This window comes from Hesperophylax consimilis, chromosome 22 (genome assembly GCF_061612785.1).
Source record: "Hesperophylax consimilis isolate HC1 chromosome 22, BYU_Hcon_1.0, whole genome shotgun sequence".
Taxonomy (NCBI): Eukaryota; Metazoa; Arthropoda; class Insecta; order Trichoptera; family Limnephilidae; genus Hesperophylax; species Hesperophylax consimilis.
The window spans coordinates 15,324,907-15,346,071 of record NC_142857.1 but is presented as its reverse complement, the minus strand read 5'-3'; the positions used below and the strand labels follow the sequence as shown (position 1 = coordinate 15,346,071).

Sequence of the window (21,165 nt, the reverse complement as noted above, 5' to 3'; positions counted from 1 at the left end):
GTTAAAATTATTATAATATATATAAACAAAATGATTGTGTAAATTTCAAAAGACACAATAATAAATATGAATGTAATTTCCATCGCATTGCAGCCAAAATAATTATTTGGTGTTTTTGTATTTAATTCGTAAATTTCATTTAAAATATTAACTTATTTAATCAAAATCATTCATATTCATAATAGATTTGAAAGCCGAAACAGATGTCACAATAACATACAATAATAACAGCTGTCATAGATGTCACAATAATAATTTAAAAAAAACTGGAATGGGTACTAGCGAAAAAAAATTAAACTTCTCTTCGTGGTAGGGTTAAAAACATTGGGTCATTTGGTTAACGTCAGTAGGTAGGTATATAAAATAAAATATACAGTATATTTTAGTAGGCCATAGTTACTTGCCATAATATTTACATGAAATTAATAAAATATTATTTTTTTTTTAGTTTTTTTTATTAGTAAAAAAAAGATACACGAATTACATAATATAACAATTACATAATATAATTACACAATATAGTAGGTTATTAATTACATAATATAAGTATTCGTTGTACCCCCATAAATAAGCAGGGCTTGTGTGTATGGGGGTGTTGTTATATTTGGTACGATTCAGTTCAACTGTTCGGAATACTTTTTAAGGTGGCTTTTGAATTCGTTTATATTTGCATTCATGTTTCTAATTTTTTCTGGTAATGAGTTAAAAAATTTAACTCCGAGATATTCATGGTTGAACTTTCCTATTTTTTTTTACATTTAGGAGTAGGAAGTATTGACGTTTGTCTAAGATTTCTGTTATTTTTAAAGGGTGCAATTTTATTTTGAATATAGTTTTTATAAATTTGTAATGTTGCATGGTAGAAGTATAATGCACTTAATTTTCTGACCTTAAATTGTTTGAATAAAAGTTCGGACGAATATGAATAGGGTTTTTTTAATATGGTTTTTATTATTAGTTTTTGTGATATGTAAATTGTTTGAGTTTGATTTTTATATGTACCGCCCAGCCTATAATGCCGTATTGTATAATTTATTGACAGAAAGCGAAGTATATACTGTTTTAATTCATGTCAATAAAACACTATTTCTAATTTTGATAGAATTATATTATACTAGGAATATTTTTTTAAGATTAAAACGTTTTTGTTATTAACAACACTTTTCTATGTATTTTTCTAATAACTTAATAAGTAAAACCTCAAATTGTAATATTTAACTATAGAAGAATAGTTAAATTTAACCACAGGAGATAGGGTCCCATAGGCTCAGTTAGTAGGAATCGCTAATATTGTCTTCAATAATTAAACATTTTTTTCAACTAGTTCATTTTTTGACTGGTACGATCAGACCAGTCTGAAGACGACTAGGAAGACGTTAAGTTGTTAAAATGAACAAATGGAAAAAAAACTTTTAATAAAAAATTAAATATGTTTCAATGACCAACGTTTTATTGTAATTGAAAAAAAATGTTATAAAACATTCACCCATTAAATGCTCAAAATAAGCCATGAAATAGTGATCATATTAACCGGCGCCTATTACGTACGATACATTGTAAGCGATCTACCAACATATTTTATTTAAAGCAAGCTTTAGTTCGTAATCAGTAACCACCATGGTATTCTGAAATCTTTTACGTGTATTAAAAGGAATGCTAAAACTTCGGCAATTACATACTTCAATCCATGAATAGTTTCATGTATAAATATGTGGGCATAAACCGACCTGGAATGTCCGAATAAAAATGAAATTTAAATAATAATTTAAAGCTGGAAACACGGCCCCCGTCGCGCTTTGACCCAGGCTCTACAATACGGGCTGGGCCCTGTCCGGCCCGTCCGCCGTGCCCGTGCCCGTGCCAGGTCGTGCCCGATATGGGGCCCATAAATTAGTCGTCTAATTTCGCAAGATAATCTTAGTTTATTTAAGGCGACACAAGATTCTAATAACGGGGGTTTGCTCAAAACTCACATTATTAATTAATTAATTCAGACGAATTCGTAATTATAATACATTTTTTATTCATACCGATTACCATAGATGGAAGTAATTTATATCTAAGATTAATAAAAAACATTATGATACTATTAAAATATTTTACGTAAAACATTTTTTCAATTATAAAATTAGCGGTGAGCACCAGTATTATTTCTTCTAGACAATGAATTATGAACGATGAATTTAGAAACATCTGATATTTTAGTAATACGTTTACCAGAATTAATTAAAATTAACCCCCGCGGAAATATCAAATATTTGGCCTGCTGGGGTAGATTTGACCGTACAAGAATATTTTTGTGGACGCCTTCTTCACTCACGTCGTTAAGATTACCAATTTATTTTAGGGTATGTGTCGTATTAACAGCTAGTATTTTGTGATAGTCACGAGCAACCTCCAATAGGTTGATAGAAAAAAAAATACAGTGTGTGGCAAGCCTACGCACAACGGAAGTGAAACATTTAGTATTCTTCTCTCTCTCTTTTCATTTCATTCTCTCTTTTTTTCTGTCTATTGACATATTTATAAGAAGCATGTGATAAAAAAAATTAAAAGTTATAAAAATATGGGATTCGAACCCGGGTCCTGCATAACGAGTGTCGAACGCTCTGCCTCTAGACCGCAAGGAGAGGTATCTTGCGCGACGATAACCGCGTATACAAAGTGTACTCCTCGGCAGTATGAAGTCATATCTGTCGTTTTTCAAAATATTTCCGTATATTTGTCCGTTTTGGAAAAGATCTATCGTGTTTTAACAGTCTCATATCCGTATGGAGTCTGAATTTGAAAAACATTTCTAAATTTTGAAAAACTCACTTACGGCGGTGTTTTTTACTAAAAAAACTTGTCACGCACGTCTGCGAGGGTAATTAGTCACGTTATCGGCCTTGATTAGTAATTTTAATGATTCAAAATAAAAATAATTAACCAAAATACCGAGCGACTCTACCGGCTCGATTTGTAAGCTATATTTCGACCAAAATATGAGCGAGAGCATTTTATCACTTTTCCTCGAATTAAAAAAATCACAAAAAGAAAAAAAAATAGTTAAAGCGGGGATCGAACCTCGGTCCTTCACGACGATAGTCGGGCGCTCTGCCTCTAGACCGCGAAGCTGAGTTTGGAAAGTGACCTAAACTAGGTATATAATATTAGCTAGGCTCCTATAGCGAAATGATCACGGTTTTTCGTGACGGTCATGAGTCGGTTTTACTCCGGTCCTCGAAAATGCATAACGCGCGTAAAGAAGTTTCACTTCTAAAAACAATTTAACAAATCTGGATTTGAAAAGTCAATATAAGATATAACATGATTTTTTTTAATTTTGTGAATTACTATGTAAAAGTTAAACACGAACATTCTTCTGTAGTGGGAATCGTTTAATTTTTATCTAAAATGCAATAAATATATTATTAAAGGCGCAGATCCGTAAAAAATACGTGTTTACGCCAATAATGGCTAATTGTTGATTCATAGAGAATTATTTTACTGCCAATGAATTTTGTTCCCGAACCCCGTTTTCCTCTCCTTCATACCTCTCATCTGTGTCCGGGATTCAGTCTAAAACCAACAACCGCGACGCGAAGTGAACATTATTACCTATAACGCATCGCACAGCAATAAAAATCATCGCATCGCAATAAATCAAGTTTAGCTATAAAACTATACTGAAAATAGCATTCCAACAAGTGAATGTTCCTCCACCTCTGTAAGTACTTTGTACCTTTATAAAACTCATTGCCAAAGTAATATATCAACAAAGAATAATTGATTTTTCAAAAGAAGCAAACACATTGTGACTTGACATTTTAAATAATAAAAAAGGAAACACTTTGTTTAAAGTCACTTTATTGATATTTTAAAGACTACCGGTTTTGGTACCTCCGTACCATCATTAGGACTGTTATAAATTTTTTTATAACAGTCAAATTTTTTTTTATAACACTCTTAATGATGGTACGGAGGTACCGAAACCGGTATACTTTAAAATATCAATGAAGTGACTTTCTTTAAACAAAGTGTTTCCTTTTTTATTGTTTAAAGAATAATTGATTATTTTATTAAAAGGTCCACAGCTACAACAACACGAGATATAATAACTGTAGGATTTGTTAAGCTGAACGTTGTTTATGTAAAGAAAACTTTAGAAAAAGGACAATTGCTGCAGAATGATTAAGTAAAATATTTCAACCAACAACATTTTTCGTGAATATCAGTTAGGCATGTAATTCTGTTTCAGCTATTTACTTTTCCAATTTGATTTCTGATTTAAATTCTTGCAACTTTAACGATATTCTGCAAGTTATAATTTTTGTCTCGTACATCGGATCGACAATCAAATACTTACATAAATTATTACAAATTGTATAGCAGAAAGCAACTGTAAAATGCAACAATCCAAAAAAAAATATTTTTTGTATGGATAAAGATATATAATAATTATTTCAATGATAAATCAGACAGGAAGCCACGTCAATAATGTAATAATTTATGCAAAATATAATATACTTCAGTCTGTAAAAACTTTTTAAATACAGTACGTACGATTAAGAAAAAATAAAGAACGGACAATACGTCTCTATTAGGCGAAGCGACCCCTGTGGGGAGTCGTATAAATTAACGAAGGAACTCGCGGGAACTATTAACGAATCGTTACTTATTATGGACAAATTAAGGAGCCGTTGATTTCTTACCAAAACATGGGACACCACTATCTCGAATCTGGATATAGATTTGATCATGTAAATAAGGATGCAGATCAACGATAGAGAAAAAACAATTAAAAAATAGTTTATATTACCGGAAGAATTTTGAACCTTTATCATAAATTCACTGGCTTTTATACACCGCTGCGAGGGGGTTTTAATAACTTCAGTGATAGAAACGTTGCGAGCAGAAAGTAGTTGCGTTGTTGTAAAAATTTTAGATAACTTATAAATAGAATTTTTGAGTTATTTTAAGTGATCGCAGTTTCCTTATAAATGGAGAAGAGAATAACAATTTATTTATTTATACTGGGTTTTACAGATGATCACACTTACGTGAGAACAATCCACTTATAAAAACTCAGTTATTGTACAATTACAAAAATCTACAATTAAATAAAGATACAAAAAATTAAATACAGATACATACAATTAAATACAGATACATACAATTAGAAAAAAAAAACATCAAAAAAAAAAAATAAAATACACAATCATATACAAGCTCGCTCAAGTAACACATTACATTATACATTATTACAAGTGGTAAGAGGCATAAGAAATACGAGAGGTATGCATAGAGAGAAGATTGACACAATGAATTAGCTAATATTTTTTAATAGCGCCAGAACTTTTTTTCTGAATCCGTACAAATTATCGACGAAAATATCTATTTCAGCACACTCTATCTTGTTATATAGTCGACACATCTGGGTCAGAGGGCTAAAGTAGCCGATATTATTTATAAATGTATTCAGGTGAAAAATATTATGGCGTCTTAAACAACGCGAATTGGGGACATTTATTTTAATATTGCTAAGACATAATGTAGTATCAAGTTGACCGTGAATAATTTTATGTAAACATATGAGATCAGTCAATTGCCTTCTAGTTTTAAGTGTATCAATCTTGAAGTAATCAAGACGTACGTCATATGATCTTAGATGGTCATGTAATCCACATTTGAAGGATAACATTCTTAGCATTTTTTTTAATGGATTCTACAATATTTTCATATTTGCAGTAATGTGGATTCCAAATAGAGCTTCCATATTCAAGTTTACTTTTAATTAAGGCATTGTAAAGAGTTGGAATTGATTGAGGATCTTGGAAAGGTTTACATATTCTATGAATAAATCCCATCATTTTTAATGATTTGCACTTAATGTCGTTAATGTGTACATCAAATATGAATTTAGAATCAAGAGTGATTCCTAGATCTCTTATTGAAGATACTTTTTTGAGAATAATATTATTAATAACATAGGAAAAATCCTTTATAATTCTAAGTGCATATCATTGACAGTACACCAGTTATTAAGTGTGTCGAGGTCGTTTTGAAGCAGTTGATGATCGGAAACAGACTTGATTTTACGAAAAATTTTAAGATCATCGGCGAAAAAAGCATACTCACAATTTAATTTCGAGCCAAGGTCATTTATGAATATAAGAAAAAGCAGGGGGCCAAGATTTGAACCCTGTGGTACACCGGAAGTTACAATTATAGGGGATGATTTGTATGACAAAGGGTTAATCTTGAAGATAAGATGTAAAAGAATTTGTGAATAACGAGAGGGTGATAGGTGAAATATCAAGGGTTTTTTCAATACTTGAGAGGAAAGACAGGTGGAATGAGGACGACGAAAACGTTGGGAACGCGGAGAAAATTTGCTGATAGTATTCGTTTTCCTGTTAAAATGGGACTGCAGGGCTATAACGAATGAATTGAAAGAGTTCATATTAAAATATTAATGAAAAGCGAATGTCTTATGAGGATTCTGAATGACTAATATTTTATCAGGAAGTTGGCATGATGTCACTTTTTTAACACGATCGATTTTCTTTATTTAATATTCAAACTCTATAGAAATCAGTTTTCCACGATTTATAAATAAAAAGTAAGTAAGGAAAAAAAACAGAATCACAATAGCGCCCTAAAATCAACTAAATAATTATTATAATACTAGCACAGACCCGTGAAAAATCACGGAACATTATAATTGTAGAAGTAGTGAAGATGAAAGTTTATGTGAAGAGCACATTAGAACAAGGAAAATTTCGTCAGAATGATAAAGAAAGAGTATTCACGAAAATGCACTAATTTTTATGTATTCTTGACACATCAATTCCAATTTTGAAAATGACAATTATTAAAATAATTATCAGTTAAATATTATATTACAGATATGTACTTCATCGTTTGTCTGAACTTTTGACACAATCCGTTCCCATTTTGAAAATGGCACTAAAAATCAAACAAATCAGACTTCATTGAATCAGAATTACATTCACTCACAAACAGGCTCACAACCGAAATTAGTACGTTTGATAATTCTTGAATAATGAATACAATTTACTTTGACATGTTTTAAACTGTGACTAGAAAAGATATAAAAAATAATAATATATATATATATATATATATTGCTTATGATGTATTTAATTGATGTGTTCAAAGGTCCTCTATATCTATTACATCAATAGACAAGGAATCCAGTAGTCGTATTCGAGAAAAGATATCAATCAGCGGTCGGACAAGGAAACTGGTATTCGCGAGATAGATAGCGACTAGCGACTGGTATCGTGATATCTAACGACAGATCTACCGGGGCTGGTAGTTCACAGAGTTATTATTTTATAAATTAATAGGGGGAGCCTCCTGTTCAGCTTTTCATGTCAACTTGTTATTGAAAGATTTATTTGTTTTGAATCGAATCTATGATACGTGGATTATGATGATAAGTTAGTCTTACATTTTGGAGTAAATTAATAACGATATACAAGTAGAATAACTGTGTAAGTAAAGATGTGTGTATATATTTTTAATAAAAAACATCTACTTCGCAACTTTACACACTGAGTACTATCGACCGAAGTATATCCAGAATTTACAGCCATATGCGCATATCGCATTCGATGTTTTTTGCCATTTTTGTACCTACACAGTATGACATTGATTTTCAGGCGGATACTCTTATTACTGTTAAGTAAAAACCTTTATAAATACATCTATTCGAATTTGGATTTAAATTTCGTGAAAGAATTAATGCAAATGTTGGAAGTGGGAATAAACCCACTTCCCGTTGGCATCTGATCGATAGACTCTTTGGCGATGTATTCAATATATATCAACTTTTGTTGTCAATCATGCATTTACACGCGGACATATACACATTTCTCTGAAATTGGATGACATATATACAGCAGTTAATATACGAAATGAATCTACCCAATTGGGATTTGGCTCGGTTGTTACCGCGGTTGACTACAGTCACTATGTAATACTTGGTCAAACCAAAAAAATCTTCGAAATTAGCTACTAGTCAAAGAGATGGCGTAACTAGGTCGAAAATTGGAAATATACATGAATTATAGGAAAATTGGATATACATTTATGGATTATAGGAAAATTTGATTTACATGTATGAATTATAGGAAAATTTGATATACATGTATGAATTATAGGAATGTTTGATATACATATATGAATTATAGGTAAGTTGAATAAACATATATGAATTATAGGAAAATTCGATAAACATAGGTATATGAATTATACGATAATTGGATATGCATATATGAAATATAGGAAAATTTGATATATGTATATGAATTATAGGAAAATTGAATAAACATATATGATTTATAGGAAAATTAGATGTACATATACGAATCATGGGAAAATTGAATATCTTACTGGGTTACGAATAACCCGACAGTATTTGAAAATATCCGATTACCACATTAGTAAGCGGAAGATGTTGCCTGTGCAATGATGGAGGACCTAGCTAGCCGAGGAATAGAATCGGACGCTTTATTCAACTCAGCCACCGACCTGTCAAGATGTAAAAATGTATACACATATTTTGTAATCCTATTCCACATCTATACATTAAAACGGTCGTCAAAAAGCTCCGCTAGTGGGCGATAAACCAACAAGAAAGCAATATTTTCATTGATTTTAAAACCGTTTCTCGTTTACGTTCGCGTGTCAAAAGCACATAAAATAATTTCATTATTCTCTCACGCCATTCAATCAAGTCATCAATAATAATAATTATTATTAAAGTACCTTCACCAAAGCATTAAACCGCTTAATACTATTTACGACGTACGATTCGGACCGTTGTATTATGATTATCACCGTCGTTCCGTGTGAAATATGGCTTTAAAGGGGACAACCAACACCCAAAGGTGTCTGTGGGACTCTAATAGATTTGAATAACTCAAAGAGATTGAAATATACAAGTCAGTAATTCAAATAACAGTGGGTGGAGGTGAGTTATTGCAAGCATTATTGTGACGCATTGCATTAATGAGCACTTTTATAAATGGCTACGGTAAATTCACAGATGAAAGAGATTTTTATAAAAAGGATTCAGCACGAAGATTAAAAATATTATTTTTTATTGAAAACTGATAGTAAATCCAAATAAATCATATTTAATTTATAAGTTAATTTGATACGTCATTGAAGTTTTCGTGTAGAAATTAATTAGCCTTAATTTTAATTGTTTTTATTATTTATTTAATACATGTTTCATTATTTTGAAATTAACATAAAGTAGATATAATGAATCACCATACTAGGCGGCTGCCTGTTTCATGGTGACCAATTGAGTGTAATTACTTTGTATGAAATATGAAATCTAGTGTAAACATATGAAATTAGTAACTATAGATGAAGCTAAAATTTTGGAAAAATTGTAATAAAAAGTAGAAGATAGAAATTAGAAAGGAGAAAAAAGTAAATTAGCATTAGATTGTAAAAATGTACATAATTATATATATAATTTTTAATATGTGTGCATGCAAGCACACATGTGTATATAGCAGCAGACATACCTATATACATATAACAACACATGTATACATACACCCATATGACGCATCCTCACGCATATAAACAATATATACACCTCTATCTGAGTACTTGGAATAGGCTACTAACACTATAATAATCACATATCAAAAAATCCCCGAGCGCTTTCCTGAAACTGTCGTATTTGGCTATTGATTTTATTTCTAACGTTAAATTATTGAATATTTTTGGAGCAAGAAAGTTAAATTGTCTTTGTGCCATTGAGGTTTTTATTGGGGGAATAGTATAATTGGATTTGTTGTTTGTTTTATAAATTTTCATTTTCTGTATTGTAATGGTCTAATTTTAAAAATATTAATTTTACCGTAAAAAGCTCGACAATATTATGAAAATTAACTTTTACAGAATCAGCTATACGTTCTAATCCTGGCGTGCGCAAGTAAATTTTATTTGATTAATTTGTGTTATTTCACAATTCATTAATTAAAAATAATAAATAGTATATTTGCTACATGTCCCAGAGTGGAAGATATTCTCAGTAACGTCCTTGTAAAAGAACACCATTCTGATTCTCTCCGATACCTTCAGCCTCCCAACATACTCCAATTAGGGATGCCATCGTCTCACTGGCTCCGGGCGGTTGGGAGCAGTTGGGACTTTTGCGCGGTATTGACACTATGAAGCTAAAAATGCACAGAAACAAATAAATAGCATCATTAATTTAATTTGTAATTTCTTTTAAAACTTAAAAGAAATATTTTTTTGTCTTATTGAATATTGAACCTTCCTCCCCAGGGACTGCCAACAGGGTTGACAACTAGGCTGAATCCCGATTGAGAGGGACTGACATTTATTTCTTATATTAACTGCTGTTATGTCAGCCGATTTCAGAGACATGCGTACCTGTCCGCGTATATGTACGTGATTGCCACCAAAATTGGTTAATAGAATGCATTTTCACAGACAACGAGTCGATTGATGCCGAGTTTCAGCTCGATCGTATGGCGGGAATTTGGTTCATTTCCGCTTCCAAATAGATATATTTTAAAAATATACTGTCGATTAAAGGGGGCCTGTAAGTTAAGTACTATAATTTGTGTTTGAGAACTTTTTAAAATACAATATGGTGTTAAAATATTGTACAGTCGTCTAAAAAAATATAGCTACTCATCAAAAGATATCTTTTCAAATATGCTTTAAGATTGTTGATTTGTTTGAAATCTTTAATTGTGAATTTATCAATTATGTCCAATGAAGTAACTTTTCATTTCATCCACCAAATAATCTTTTAATTCACGACATGAAAAAAAAAGTTTTACCTTGACCGAATTTTTTTGGACGTCTTCTCTACACTCTTTATTCTGTTCAAATTGTATAGAAATTTGTTCCAAAATAAGCAGCGTATCATTAACATTGAATTTTCTGTTTTGTGTTGATGATGTTTCGGTGATGAAAGAGGTGCTTCAACAAAACCGAAAGTGTGATATCTTCATTGACGTAATAAAAAAATCGCTCTCTCAGATGACGTCAAATATTATCAGCAGTGACAATTAATTTATCTATCATTATTCATGATATTGGCTATTGAATATCGACTGATTGATTTGCAGTTTTGTACGTGAAAGATTTTGTTGTTGGAAAAACAAGAATTTGAAATTTTTGCTGCCCAGATCCAGTAAACTATAGCATTTCAAATGAGGAGAATTACGATGTGGAAGGATAGCAGTTGTTTGAAAAAAAACAGATCTTGTAACTGAACATGACATAAAAAATAATCAGAACCGCACAATAATAATAACAACTGGGGCAAGTGAAACTATAGCGTATTGAAACATGGGAAATTTTGTTAATTTTAAGAAGACGAAGTTTGCAAAGTACTTGGCTATGTAGATCTGGTCACTTGACACTTATAAAGCTATTTAAAGCCACATTTCGATTCTGAATGACGGTTTTTCTACAGGGCGATACTGGAAGTATCTACCAGTTTTTTCACCAAGCTATTCAAACTAGACTCGGCCCAGCGACAGGTCAAGCGTGACGTCATCGTTCTAATATCATCTTTTTGTATTCACACACATTATAAGGAAGAGGACCATCTAACTGATGGTATCAACGGATCACCCTTTAGTATCAGCAAAGATATAAAACGAATTACCTACAAATATTATATCTATTACCTTTAAAATGTTTAATTTAATGTTAAAAATATACGAACCATTAGCAAAGTTCACCACCAGTTACTTTACAGGCTCCTGTCTAGCACCTAGCGGTCAGAGGTAAAACTAGGGCTAACAGATAAAACAGATGTCAGTGCTTATCAATTGGCTTTCTTTGACAGTGTTTGTTTACAATTAGCTTGTCAATGTGTGTTACTTGGTTAGATTATAAAAAGCCTCGCCGACTGGATTCTTTCTTCTTCTCTCCTGTAAAATAGTAACAAGCAGTCATTATGGTCTACAGACCATTAGTAAAAGTGTTTTGTCCGGGTTGGGAATAATTTAACTCTTTGTAACATTACAGTTTTGTGCAGTAAAAACAAAAAAAAAACCATGCGTCTGTTATTGAAGACTTCATCAAGCCCAAACAAATCTTAACATTTAATTTATCGATTCGCTTGTGTTTGAAGTCGTGACTTCTGGACCCAGAATCAATGTTATAACCACTGTGCAATGGATCCCGTCCCTGTACACTTGCAATGCAAAGTAGGTACTACGAATTCTAAGAAACATAAACCAAATCAAAGAAGGCGGGTTAAAGTAGGAGATGAAATCCGAAACCGGTATGGAAAAGATTACTCGGAGGATTGATATAATAAACTGGATCTCAAATTACAATTATTCAAAGAACGACTATATAATAGTTTATGAAGAAGAACAAAAATAAGATGTTGCAATGTCAAACCATAAATAACTATTTAATAGAAACTGAGCACTTCAAAATGGTTTACTCGTAGATAAATATTATTTCAAACTATAATAAACTCACAACTGGTCCAACCGTCTGTGGCCAGTGAGAGTATGTCATCCCGAAATGGGGTATGCCGTAAGGCTGAAGGTAGTGTGAGGGGAAGGAGATGGGGAAAAGGAAGGTAGAAGTGTACCTAGCTGTTCAAATCTGGTCACAAAATACGGCTAAAGCCATTTCAAGCAACGTTTCAATTCTGAGAGGCGGTCTTACACCAGGGCGAAACTGACAGTATCTTCGACTCTGGAACGTGTCGCAATACTATATATTATTTTAATTGAATAAATTGTGAAATAACACAAATTAATCAAATAAAAATTACATGCCTACACCGGGATTTGGACCCGCGACCTTCGGCTTGGTAGTCGAGGGCCTTACCCCTTGACCACGGAGGCCATGAAATAACATGTATATAAATCAGACTCTAAATATTGGATCATCAACTAAGACAGATCAATCATCAACGATTTTATTAAAACCTAATTATAAGTATGTATTTGTATGGTAAAATGCTGCTTGTCTTTTATTTTAAATGTAATATTGTATTGTTATTTTTATTTTTGCTGTTTTTGTTGTATGTTATATTTTGCTGTATGTTATAAACAGCGCCTGTTCTTAACACAAGAGTTCCTAGTGAGACAGGCTCAGCACACTCATGTAAATGTAATTAGTAAAAATGTGTATAAAAAATATTAAAAAGCAGCAGTGTGTATGTATACAATGTATATTTATTTAAATTATGATCAACTCTATTGACGATGACTACCTTCTAGAAAATATTGATTTCCGCTTTCCAGTACGAATTCTCTGAAACCGTCCATTCCACATCACAAACTCAAAAACCAACTACACCCAACATAATTTTTTCAGAAGAACACGAACAAAATACGATATCATCTTTTCAGACGCTGATATTTTTCATATAAACTAAAAATGAAATCACCAGGTTAATTATGAATTTTCTACCCCGCTGCGTGTAAGATCTAATACATTTCTTATGTTGTTTTTCTTTCTTTATTTTGTTTTTCCTTCTTGTTTTTCTTTTATCGTTACATTTTTGTATAAAAATATATTTTATGCGAAAACCTAATTGGTTTATGGAACCTCGTAAACAATTATTTACGTAAAATATAGATAATAGAATAAGTCACACGTTTTTCCATGGTTAAAAATAACAGCTGGGGCTTGTGGATATTTTAGTCTTGCATGAACATGTTAGTGACCGATCAGTGACTTAGTGGTGCAAGGTTTCGTGTGTTGCGTTTAAGTCTTCCATCATTCCATCGCAACATTTTCCGCTTCTGTATAATTTTTGATTCGTGTGTAAAATTTGTTACTAAGAGATCAAATGGGAAAATAATTCACCGGCTCCAGATATGTTCATATCAGAGGGTTCGCCTCGGTAGAACTCCTAACAGGGCCTATAAATCCTACTGATCCCTCAAAATAAATATTTTAAAAATCTTTCGTCATCCTACATGTATTTAAAATGACTGATTTTTGCGTGACACATTTTTTATATATAAATTATTTGACAGATCTAATACGCCTTAATTTTGAATGAGAGAGCTAGGTATAATTATATGTATATTTAATTAATTATTTATTTTATATTATAGAAACAAACCGTACATTGGTTGCAGTGATGAAGCAATTTACAGATATTAAATATTTCAAGGTGGGTACATGAAATTTTTCCTTGTATGTCTTGTATATGGTATGCGTATTCCGTAATTACCAAGTGACGTGTGTAGTACATAGGTTTATTTTAATAATATTCATTATTAATTATTTTACTAATATCGTTTCATATTCAGTTTATCAGTTTACTATTAAATCATGCTTTAAAAAAATTGTATATAATTTTCGTTCGCTCACTAGGTATATTTTATTCTTAAAATCCACGTAAAAGCCTGGCTGTGTATAAAATATGTGTGGGCGCATTGAACAGTTTATAATATTATTGACATGATGCCACTTTTAAATTTAGGCAACGAATCCGAAAAAATGTCGATGTTAGAATATAGATAAATATTATTTCTTCATTACACTAACTTAAAACATTATTATTGGTGAGGTATGTTATTATAGCCTTTTTGTAACTATATTCCGTGCAGTTAAACACATCTACAATTGAACAATAGAAGGAATTACTAAATTGTTGGATTTTACGTAACCCGGGAATTTTTATCTCTCATGTGTACATAATTTTAGGTTTAACGATTTCTCAAAATGACCTTACTTACCGTCTAAGTTGAGTAATATACCCAACAGAAAAAACGGAGAAGTTCCGTTCGAAACTAATCAAAAATATGAAACAACGTGGTAGTGGGCCGGTAGGTCCGAGTTAAGCAGAAACATCCATCAGCCGATTCGCCCCGAGGGACTCGCCACGGACGCGTGCCGTTCATGCTTCCACAGTTTACTCGCCACTTGTAGTACCGAAAAATACAATAAAAAAACGCTTTCAAAAGAATGTGTGTCAAGCCCGAGATGATTGGCTGCCTATCCTCTCAATATAATAAAGATGAAACTCTGTGAGTGGGTGGTATGATGTATTTTTGTTGATGGGTTTTGTGTTTAATTTGTAGATCTCTATATAGGTACCTTTAAATAATATATGTCGAACTATAACTTGAATAATTACGACGCCTGTCAAAATTTTTAACAAAAGAAATACGCATTTCAAATATAGAATTATCAATTAAATAATGTTGTGGGTACCTACTCTATCACTGGTCTGAATTTTTCCCACAGTCAGTTCCAGTTTTGAAAATGACACTTAAATTTAAAGCAAATCCAAGTTATAGAGTTCAATGAAACGGAATAACTGACAGAATCACCGCCAATTTTTTTTGATAATAAGGAATATCACTAAAACAATGAACGTATATAGACGTGTTTTTAAAAATCTCAAACTTCGGACAGTGACGGACATATATAAAGTGGAGTTATGCCTGTTAGTTCGATTATCTTCAGAAAAGTTCCCACAAAAAAACTAAACACATAAACACGCTAAATAATCATCACTAAAAACATTTCTTTTAAACAAATGTCACTACACCTTAAATAAATACCTTACATAAATTAAATACATCTGATTTTTTATTTATTATTTACACACATTTGTTAACATGTAATTGTTGGGTGATGTAATATAATTAGTATTTTTTGAGTAAGCTGGAAGAAATAGGGTGTAAACTATAAGGTATATTTGTACTTTGTATTTTTGTGCAATAAATATAAAAAATGGACGTATTTACGCCTTTGAAAACTGATCGTCGACACCTATTTCGTTAGAGTGAGATTTAACTATTTCAACAAAACTTCTATAAGTTTAGTAAAATCATGTTTTACTTTCCTGTTGAAGATTCATCAATGAACATAAATATTGAATTAGTATTAGAAGTATGAAGTCATGAACTGTCATTGTAGTAGTAGTAAGTACCATGCTAAATGAATATAATATAATACGGCAATGCATCTGTTTACAGTTTATGAAAAAGCAGTGGCGTGCCGGGTACTATGAGAAAGAGCAACACTCCAGACAGCGATGTCCATGTGAAAAATTAGAAATAAAATCGCGAAATATCAAACCTATAATTTTTTTGAAATAAATGTTAGTAAAATAGGTAAAAAATCTCCGATACAAATAATATTAAATTCAGAAGAGAAGACTTAACTTTGACAAAAAAAATATACGGTCGCATCTAGGAACTGAACCCATGACCTCAGCCTTGGCGAGGCTTTGCTCTACCACTCAGCTAATTCTCACCCTATCCTTATCGGTCATATTTAACTGTATCATACTTCAACTAAGAACTACCAACATTTTCTTAATTCATATTTTCATTGGAATCTTTTTCTGATATTTCTGTTTCAATTTTTCGTTTGAGAGTCGCTGATTGCTTGGTATTAAAATATAAGGTTTTACTCATTAAGTTATTTGAAAAATAAAAAAAATATTTTTTATTTGTGTGGTATGTTATTATAGCCTTCTTGTATCTGAATTCCGTGTAGTTGAACACATCTACTATATGTCTGGGAAAGTATTGCCAACTGCCTGCAATCTAGGTGCAAGCGAGTATCTGATATTTTTGTTGCAATTTAAAAAAAAATTACAAGAATTTTAGTTGGTATTCGGAACATAATTAGGCTAAGAAAATTAGGACTGCCTATAATACTACTCACAATTTACTGAACTGCGAACATGAATAATTTTAATTCTTTCATCAAGTAGTTGTAATTAATGGTTTCTTTAGGTAGACTTAGTTCATAGTTAGTACATCTAAGAAATTTATTATTCGTAATTATTCTGTATGTAGATAGTTAGGTATCTACCGGCATAGTTTTGTTAAGTTTCTTTAAACAGCTATAAAAAACATTGATTAGATCATGATAATCGCGTTGCGTTAATGTGTTGTGATTTTTGAGTCCACCGAGAAAATTAATTGAGTGGTAAAATTAATGATGTACATCGACGCCGACTAGTTTTGTTAATTATAATAGAAAAATGTTAAGAAGAGTATGGAGCGTAAGTCGAAATGGTTCAAAAGAATGCCGTTCGTAAGGCACTGGATGAAATTTAATGGAAAAAAAACCTGTTTTGCGGCATTTTTTACGCGGACTGTTTTAAAATTAACCAGTTTTCAAACGTCGGCCGCAACCCGAGCGGCCGCCTTATATCACGGGCTCGAGTTACCCGAATCTTCAGCGTTAGCTCCACATTACTAATGTGGACTTTAGAACTAATATCTACCCGTACGGCATCTATCACTATTTCATTATGCCTTGCGGTCGGGACTTCGGGAGGATAGACTGCCTCACATCTAGAGAGTAATCAACCCCAGCGACCGCCTTATATCAGGGCTCGAGTTACACGAATCTTCAGCGTTAGCTCCACATTACTAATGTGGACTTTAGAACTAATATCTACCCGTACGGCATCTCTCACTATTGCATCATACCTTGCGGTCGGGACTGCCTCACATAGACTGCCATAGACATGCCAGACATGCCAGACTGCCATAGACTGCCTTAATATCTAGAGAGTAATCAACCCTAGTGGCCGCCTTACATCACGGGCTCGGGTTACTCGAATCTTCTGAAATATACTGCGTTTTGACGTTTCAGTTTTAGTTGGTCAACTTTTAAACATTTGGACACAATTATACTATCCAATAAGTAATTACGATTACAACATTCGGACAAAAAATATTATCCAATAAGTAATTACGATTACAACATTTGGACAAGCACACATTGTCCAAATGTTGTAATGTAAAGAAATTACGGTTACAACATTTAGACAAAAATATATTATCCAATAAGTAATTACGATTACAACATTTGGAGAAAAAAGCTTCTAATGCTATGGTACTAAGCTCTAAAGGGATAAAAACGGGTATTGCTAATTTATTAAGAATATCTTGAAATTATTGGTAATCTGGTTAAAAACGGGATTGCAGATAATATATCATGACGATATGCGAACAGTTGAAAAGCCATTTTCATGAACACGAATTCTGATATCTATATATATAAAATTTTATCTGTGAATTCATTCGTAAAGGACTGCAATCCCGTTTTTAAACGTTGTACCAATAATTTGAAGAGATTCATAATAAATTAGCAACACCCATTTTTATCCGTGTACAAAAAAATCCCACTCTCATTCAAAAATCGAAACAACATTATATCATCTAAAACTCAATAAAAGCTGATTACGAAACATATGGAGATCTGAAATAGAGAATATACTGACGCCAAATACAGACTAAAACTGAACCCACACTTTTAGTAACTTCATACAATTAAATTTTAATATGTAAGTGTCATTTTTTTTAGCACGGGAGTTCCAAGTGAGGATTTGAGTTTGATTTGATTTGATTTTGTGTTTACTTGTATTAAAAATAGAAAAAAGTTATATGTTTATTATTATTATTATTTTTAGGTGTTATTGGAGAAATAAGGATAAATACCCTGCTATTACAATCTGATTACAAAACATTCCTGAAATCGTTTCAAGCAAGACAAATGATCTAATCTGAAATTCATATTTTTTTAATATTGAAACTAGCCTGCAAAAGGTAAAATTGCTTGAAAACATAATCATGTACAAATATTAACCGATAAAGTATCTGAAAGATGTTGGGTACAACGATGTGAAAATTTAATAAAGCCAATTTGATGGCTGCGTTAATCCTAAAAGGGTAAGAGGTCACCCCTCCCTCAGAGCGGACCATTCGCGTCTTTAATTTAACGCAAACATTTAAATTTTTATCCATTTCACGTTATAAGTTCAACACTTTTCCGAGATTATCTTAGAGTAAGGAACGGTTTTCAATTTTAGGTGGTTTATAATGATTCCAAAAATTTTGTGAAGCGATTTTAAGTGTGTTTTCTTCGTTAACTTTTCCTCGTGTAAATGGTGACCAAGGAACCAAAGAAATCAATTCTCCGAGGCACATGACATTGAAATACTCATAAAACGTACCCAGCATTCCACGTAACGACTGAAGATTGAAATCAGTTCGATGAGATAAAATGAATAAATTAAACGGATTGTCCGTTGATGTATATTGAAATCGAGAAGAGTCAAAAATTTATTTATTTATTTTGATTAAAGTTTTTTTAAATCAGTTTTAATATCAATGCAAAAAAATTGATCCTGCGTAAACTTAAAAAAACAACCTCCCTGGACCGACAGCACCTAATTATGAGGTTCCGCCCCCCAAAACACAGCTCAACACGACCAAACTAAAAAAAATGTTAGATATGTATTTATACATTCTTATCGTAATTAAGAAAAGAAAAATCTTATGAAACAAAAACAAAAAAGTTTTGTTTTACATTTTGTTCGAGTGACACGCTTATTTAAAAGCTCATGATAGAACGATATTATTTATTGTATCTGAATAGCCATTCTCTCCTTTCACTAAATAAAAAAAAAACTTAGCTAAGGTTTGAATATTGACCGTGCGTTGCATAGTTTCATCTAATGAAAATTAACGACGAAAAATTATTAGAATCAATGTTTTATTTTTTTTTTTTGTCACCCATTTCACTGCTGGACTGGGCGTTGTTGATCGATCTTGATATTGATAGATCTCATTCAAGTAAATCTCTAGCTCTTGAAAAGAAAAATGATAAATAAATAAAATGCATACCTCTGAAAAATCTCTCTGTGACATGATGAGCAGATTTTCTCACCAGCTCTATTGGTACACCATAGAAATCCTTGGCGATGTTTAAAATTCACATCATAATAACAAGTTCACAGCACTACACAACACGTTGCAATTGTGCACACATATTTGCAAAACGTCGAACGGATCAATTATTTCACTTATTTCGGTTGTTTGTCTTGTTTGGTATTACTGGATTGTACTCGTATATACCAGACGTTTAGTTCAGCATCTGAAAAAAACAAAAAATATATTTTTAATAAACTGTCCACAAAAATGTACCTAGATCTTGCATGTAGATATTCGTTAATCCGACACAAAACTGGGAATATTGAAATCTGGTGATTTTCTGATCGGATGTCAAGTAATAATTACTTAAAAATATAAATAAGCAACCACGATATCCATATAATAAAGAATAAAACTAGAATTGCTTAGTACCTTTTGATTCTAGACCGTTTAGAATGCGATTTGTCTCTCCTTGGCTTACCTGAAATATCGCCAACCCATTTGAATTTCGTAATCATGGTAAAACACAGTTTTGTATTTGTTTATATCTAACTTGTATTTCGATGTGAGTGGTTTATTTATGATTTCGATCAAGAAACAATGTCTAAGGACAGGTTTTTTCACAGAATTTGAACAATTCATCAAAGATCAATGTTGATTTTCAAGTTCTGTGAATGTTCTATTCAAGTTCTGTTATTATATCTTTATTGGCCAGTTTTTTTTAACCTGTTATAGTAACAGAACTTGAATAGAACTTTCACAGAACTTTAAAATTTGTTGAATTGTTCGAATTCAATGAACAACTTGTCCTAAAATACTTGTAAAGTATTCCCATCAACCGCTATTTACCATAAATATTATTCAGTATTTTTGTATTGTGAAAAATCCTGAACAATTTAAATTTGCATTACATATAAATATGACCCTTAAATCCTGAGGTACAGAAATATTACTGACAACTGCATGTCAAAGAGTGCAATTACTGCCATATACGTAAAGTAAATTCCCCTCATCGAACATTATGCAAAATAAATTACGTAAAGTTGGTACAAAATGAACTCATTGACTCTAGTATTAAATTATTACTGAGGTTGCGTTATAACAAAGGTCATACTATCAACACTGCATCCCATAAAGGGCAATATTAATAATCGATCCGTTTTGCTAGATGGGAGTTAAACCTTGTAGTCAGGTGCAATCCCATTAAAGATCATACTACAAAATACGTGCATTTCGCAAATGGGTGATATTTTCCTTTTTCAATTTTAAGCCATTTTTTTAAGACGCATCAAACTTATTTTGTGTGATACCACACAGGAATATTACGCCCGGAACCAGTGGGATTATGTTTTCACTGATTTTGAGGATTACTGTGAGACTGAAGAAAGTGAGGATGAAAGAGTTGTAGTGTAGATGGGGATAAAAATGCATGGGGTCGTCGGAATACCCATTTGGTTACAAACGTTTTGTTTGGCAT

At 31.9% G+C, this 21,165-nt stretch overlaps 1 protein-coding gene across 4 annotated transcripts in view; it reads right to left on the bottom strand.

The window, feature by feature from the left end:
* LOC149412893 (tetratricopeptide repeat protein 28) overlaps positions 1-21,165 on the bottom strand; it is a 188,335-nt gene that overhangs the window by 103,196 nt on the left and 63,974 nt on the right. For all 4 annotated transcript variants that reach the window (XM_089645301.1, XM_089645303.1, XM_089645302.1 and 1 more), the window contains exon 2: positions 19,662-19,911. In XM_089645301.1, coding sequence (XP_089501427.1) covers positions 19,662-19,685 — 24 coding nt within the window. In that variant the 5' untranslated portion in view covers positions 19,686-19,911. The remainder of the gene's footprint in view (positions 1-19,661; positions 19,912-21,165) is intronic.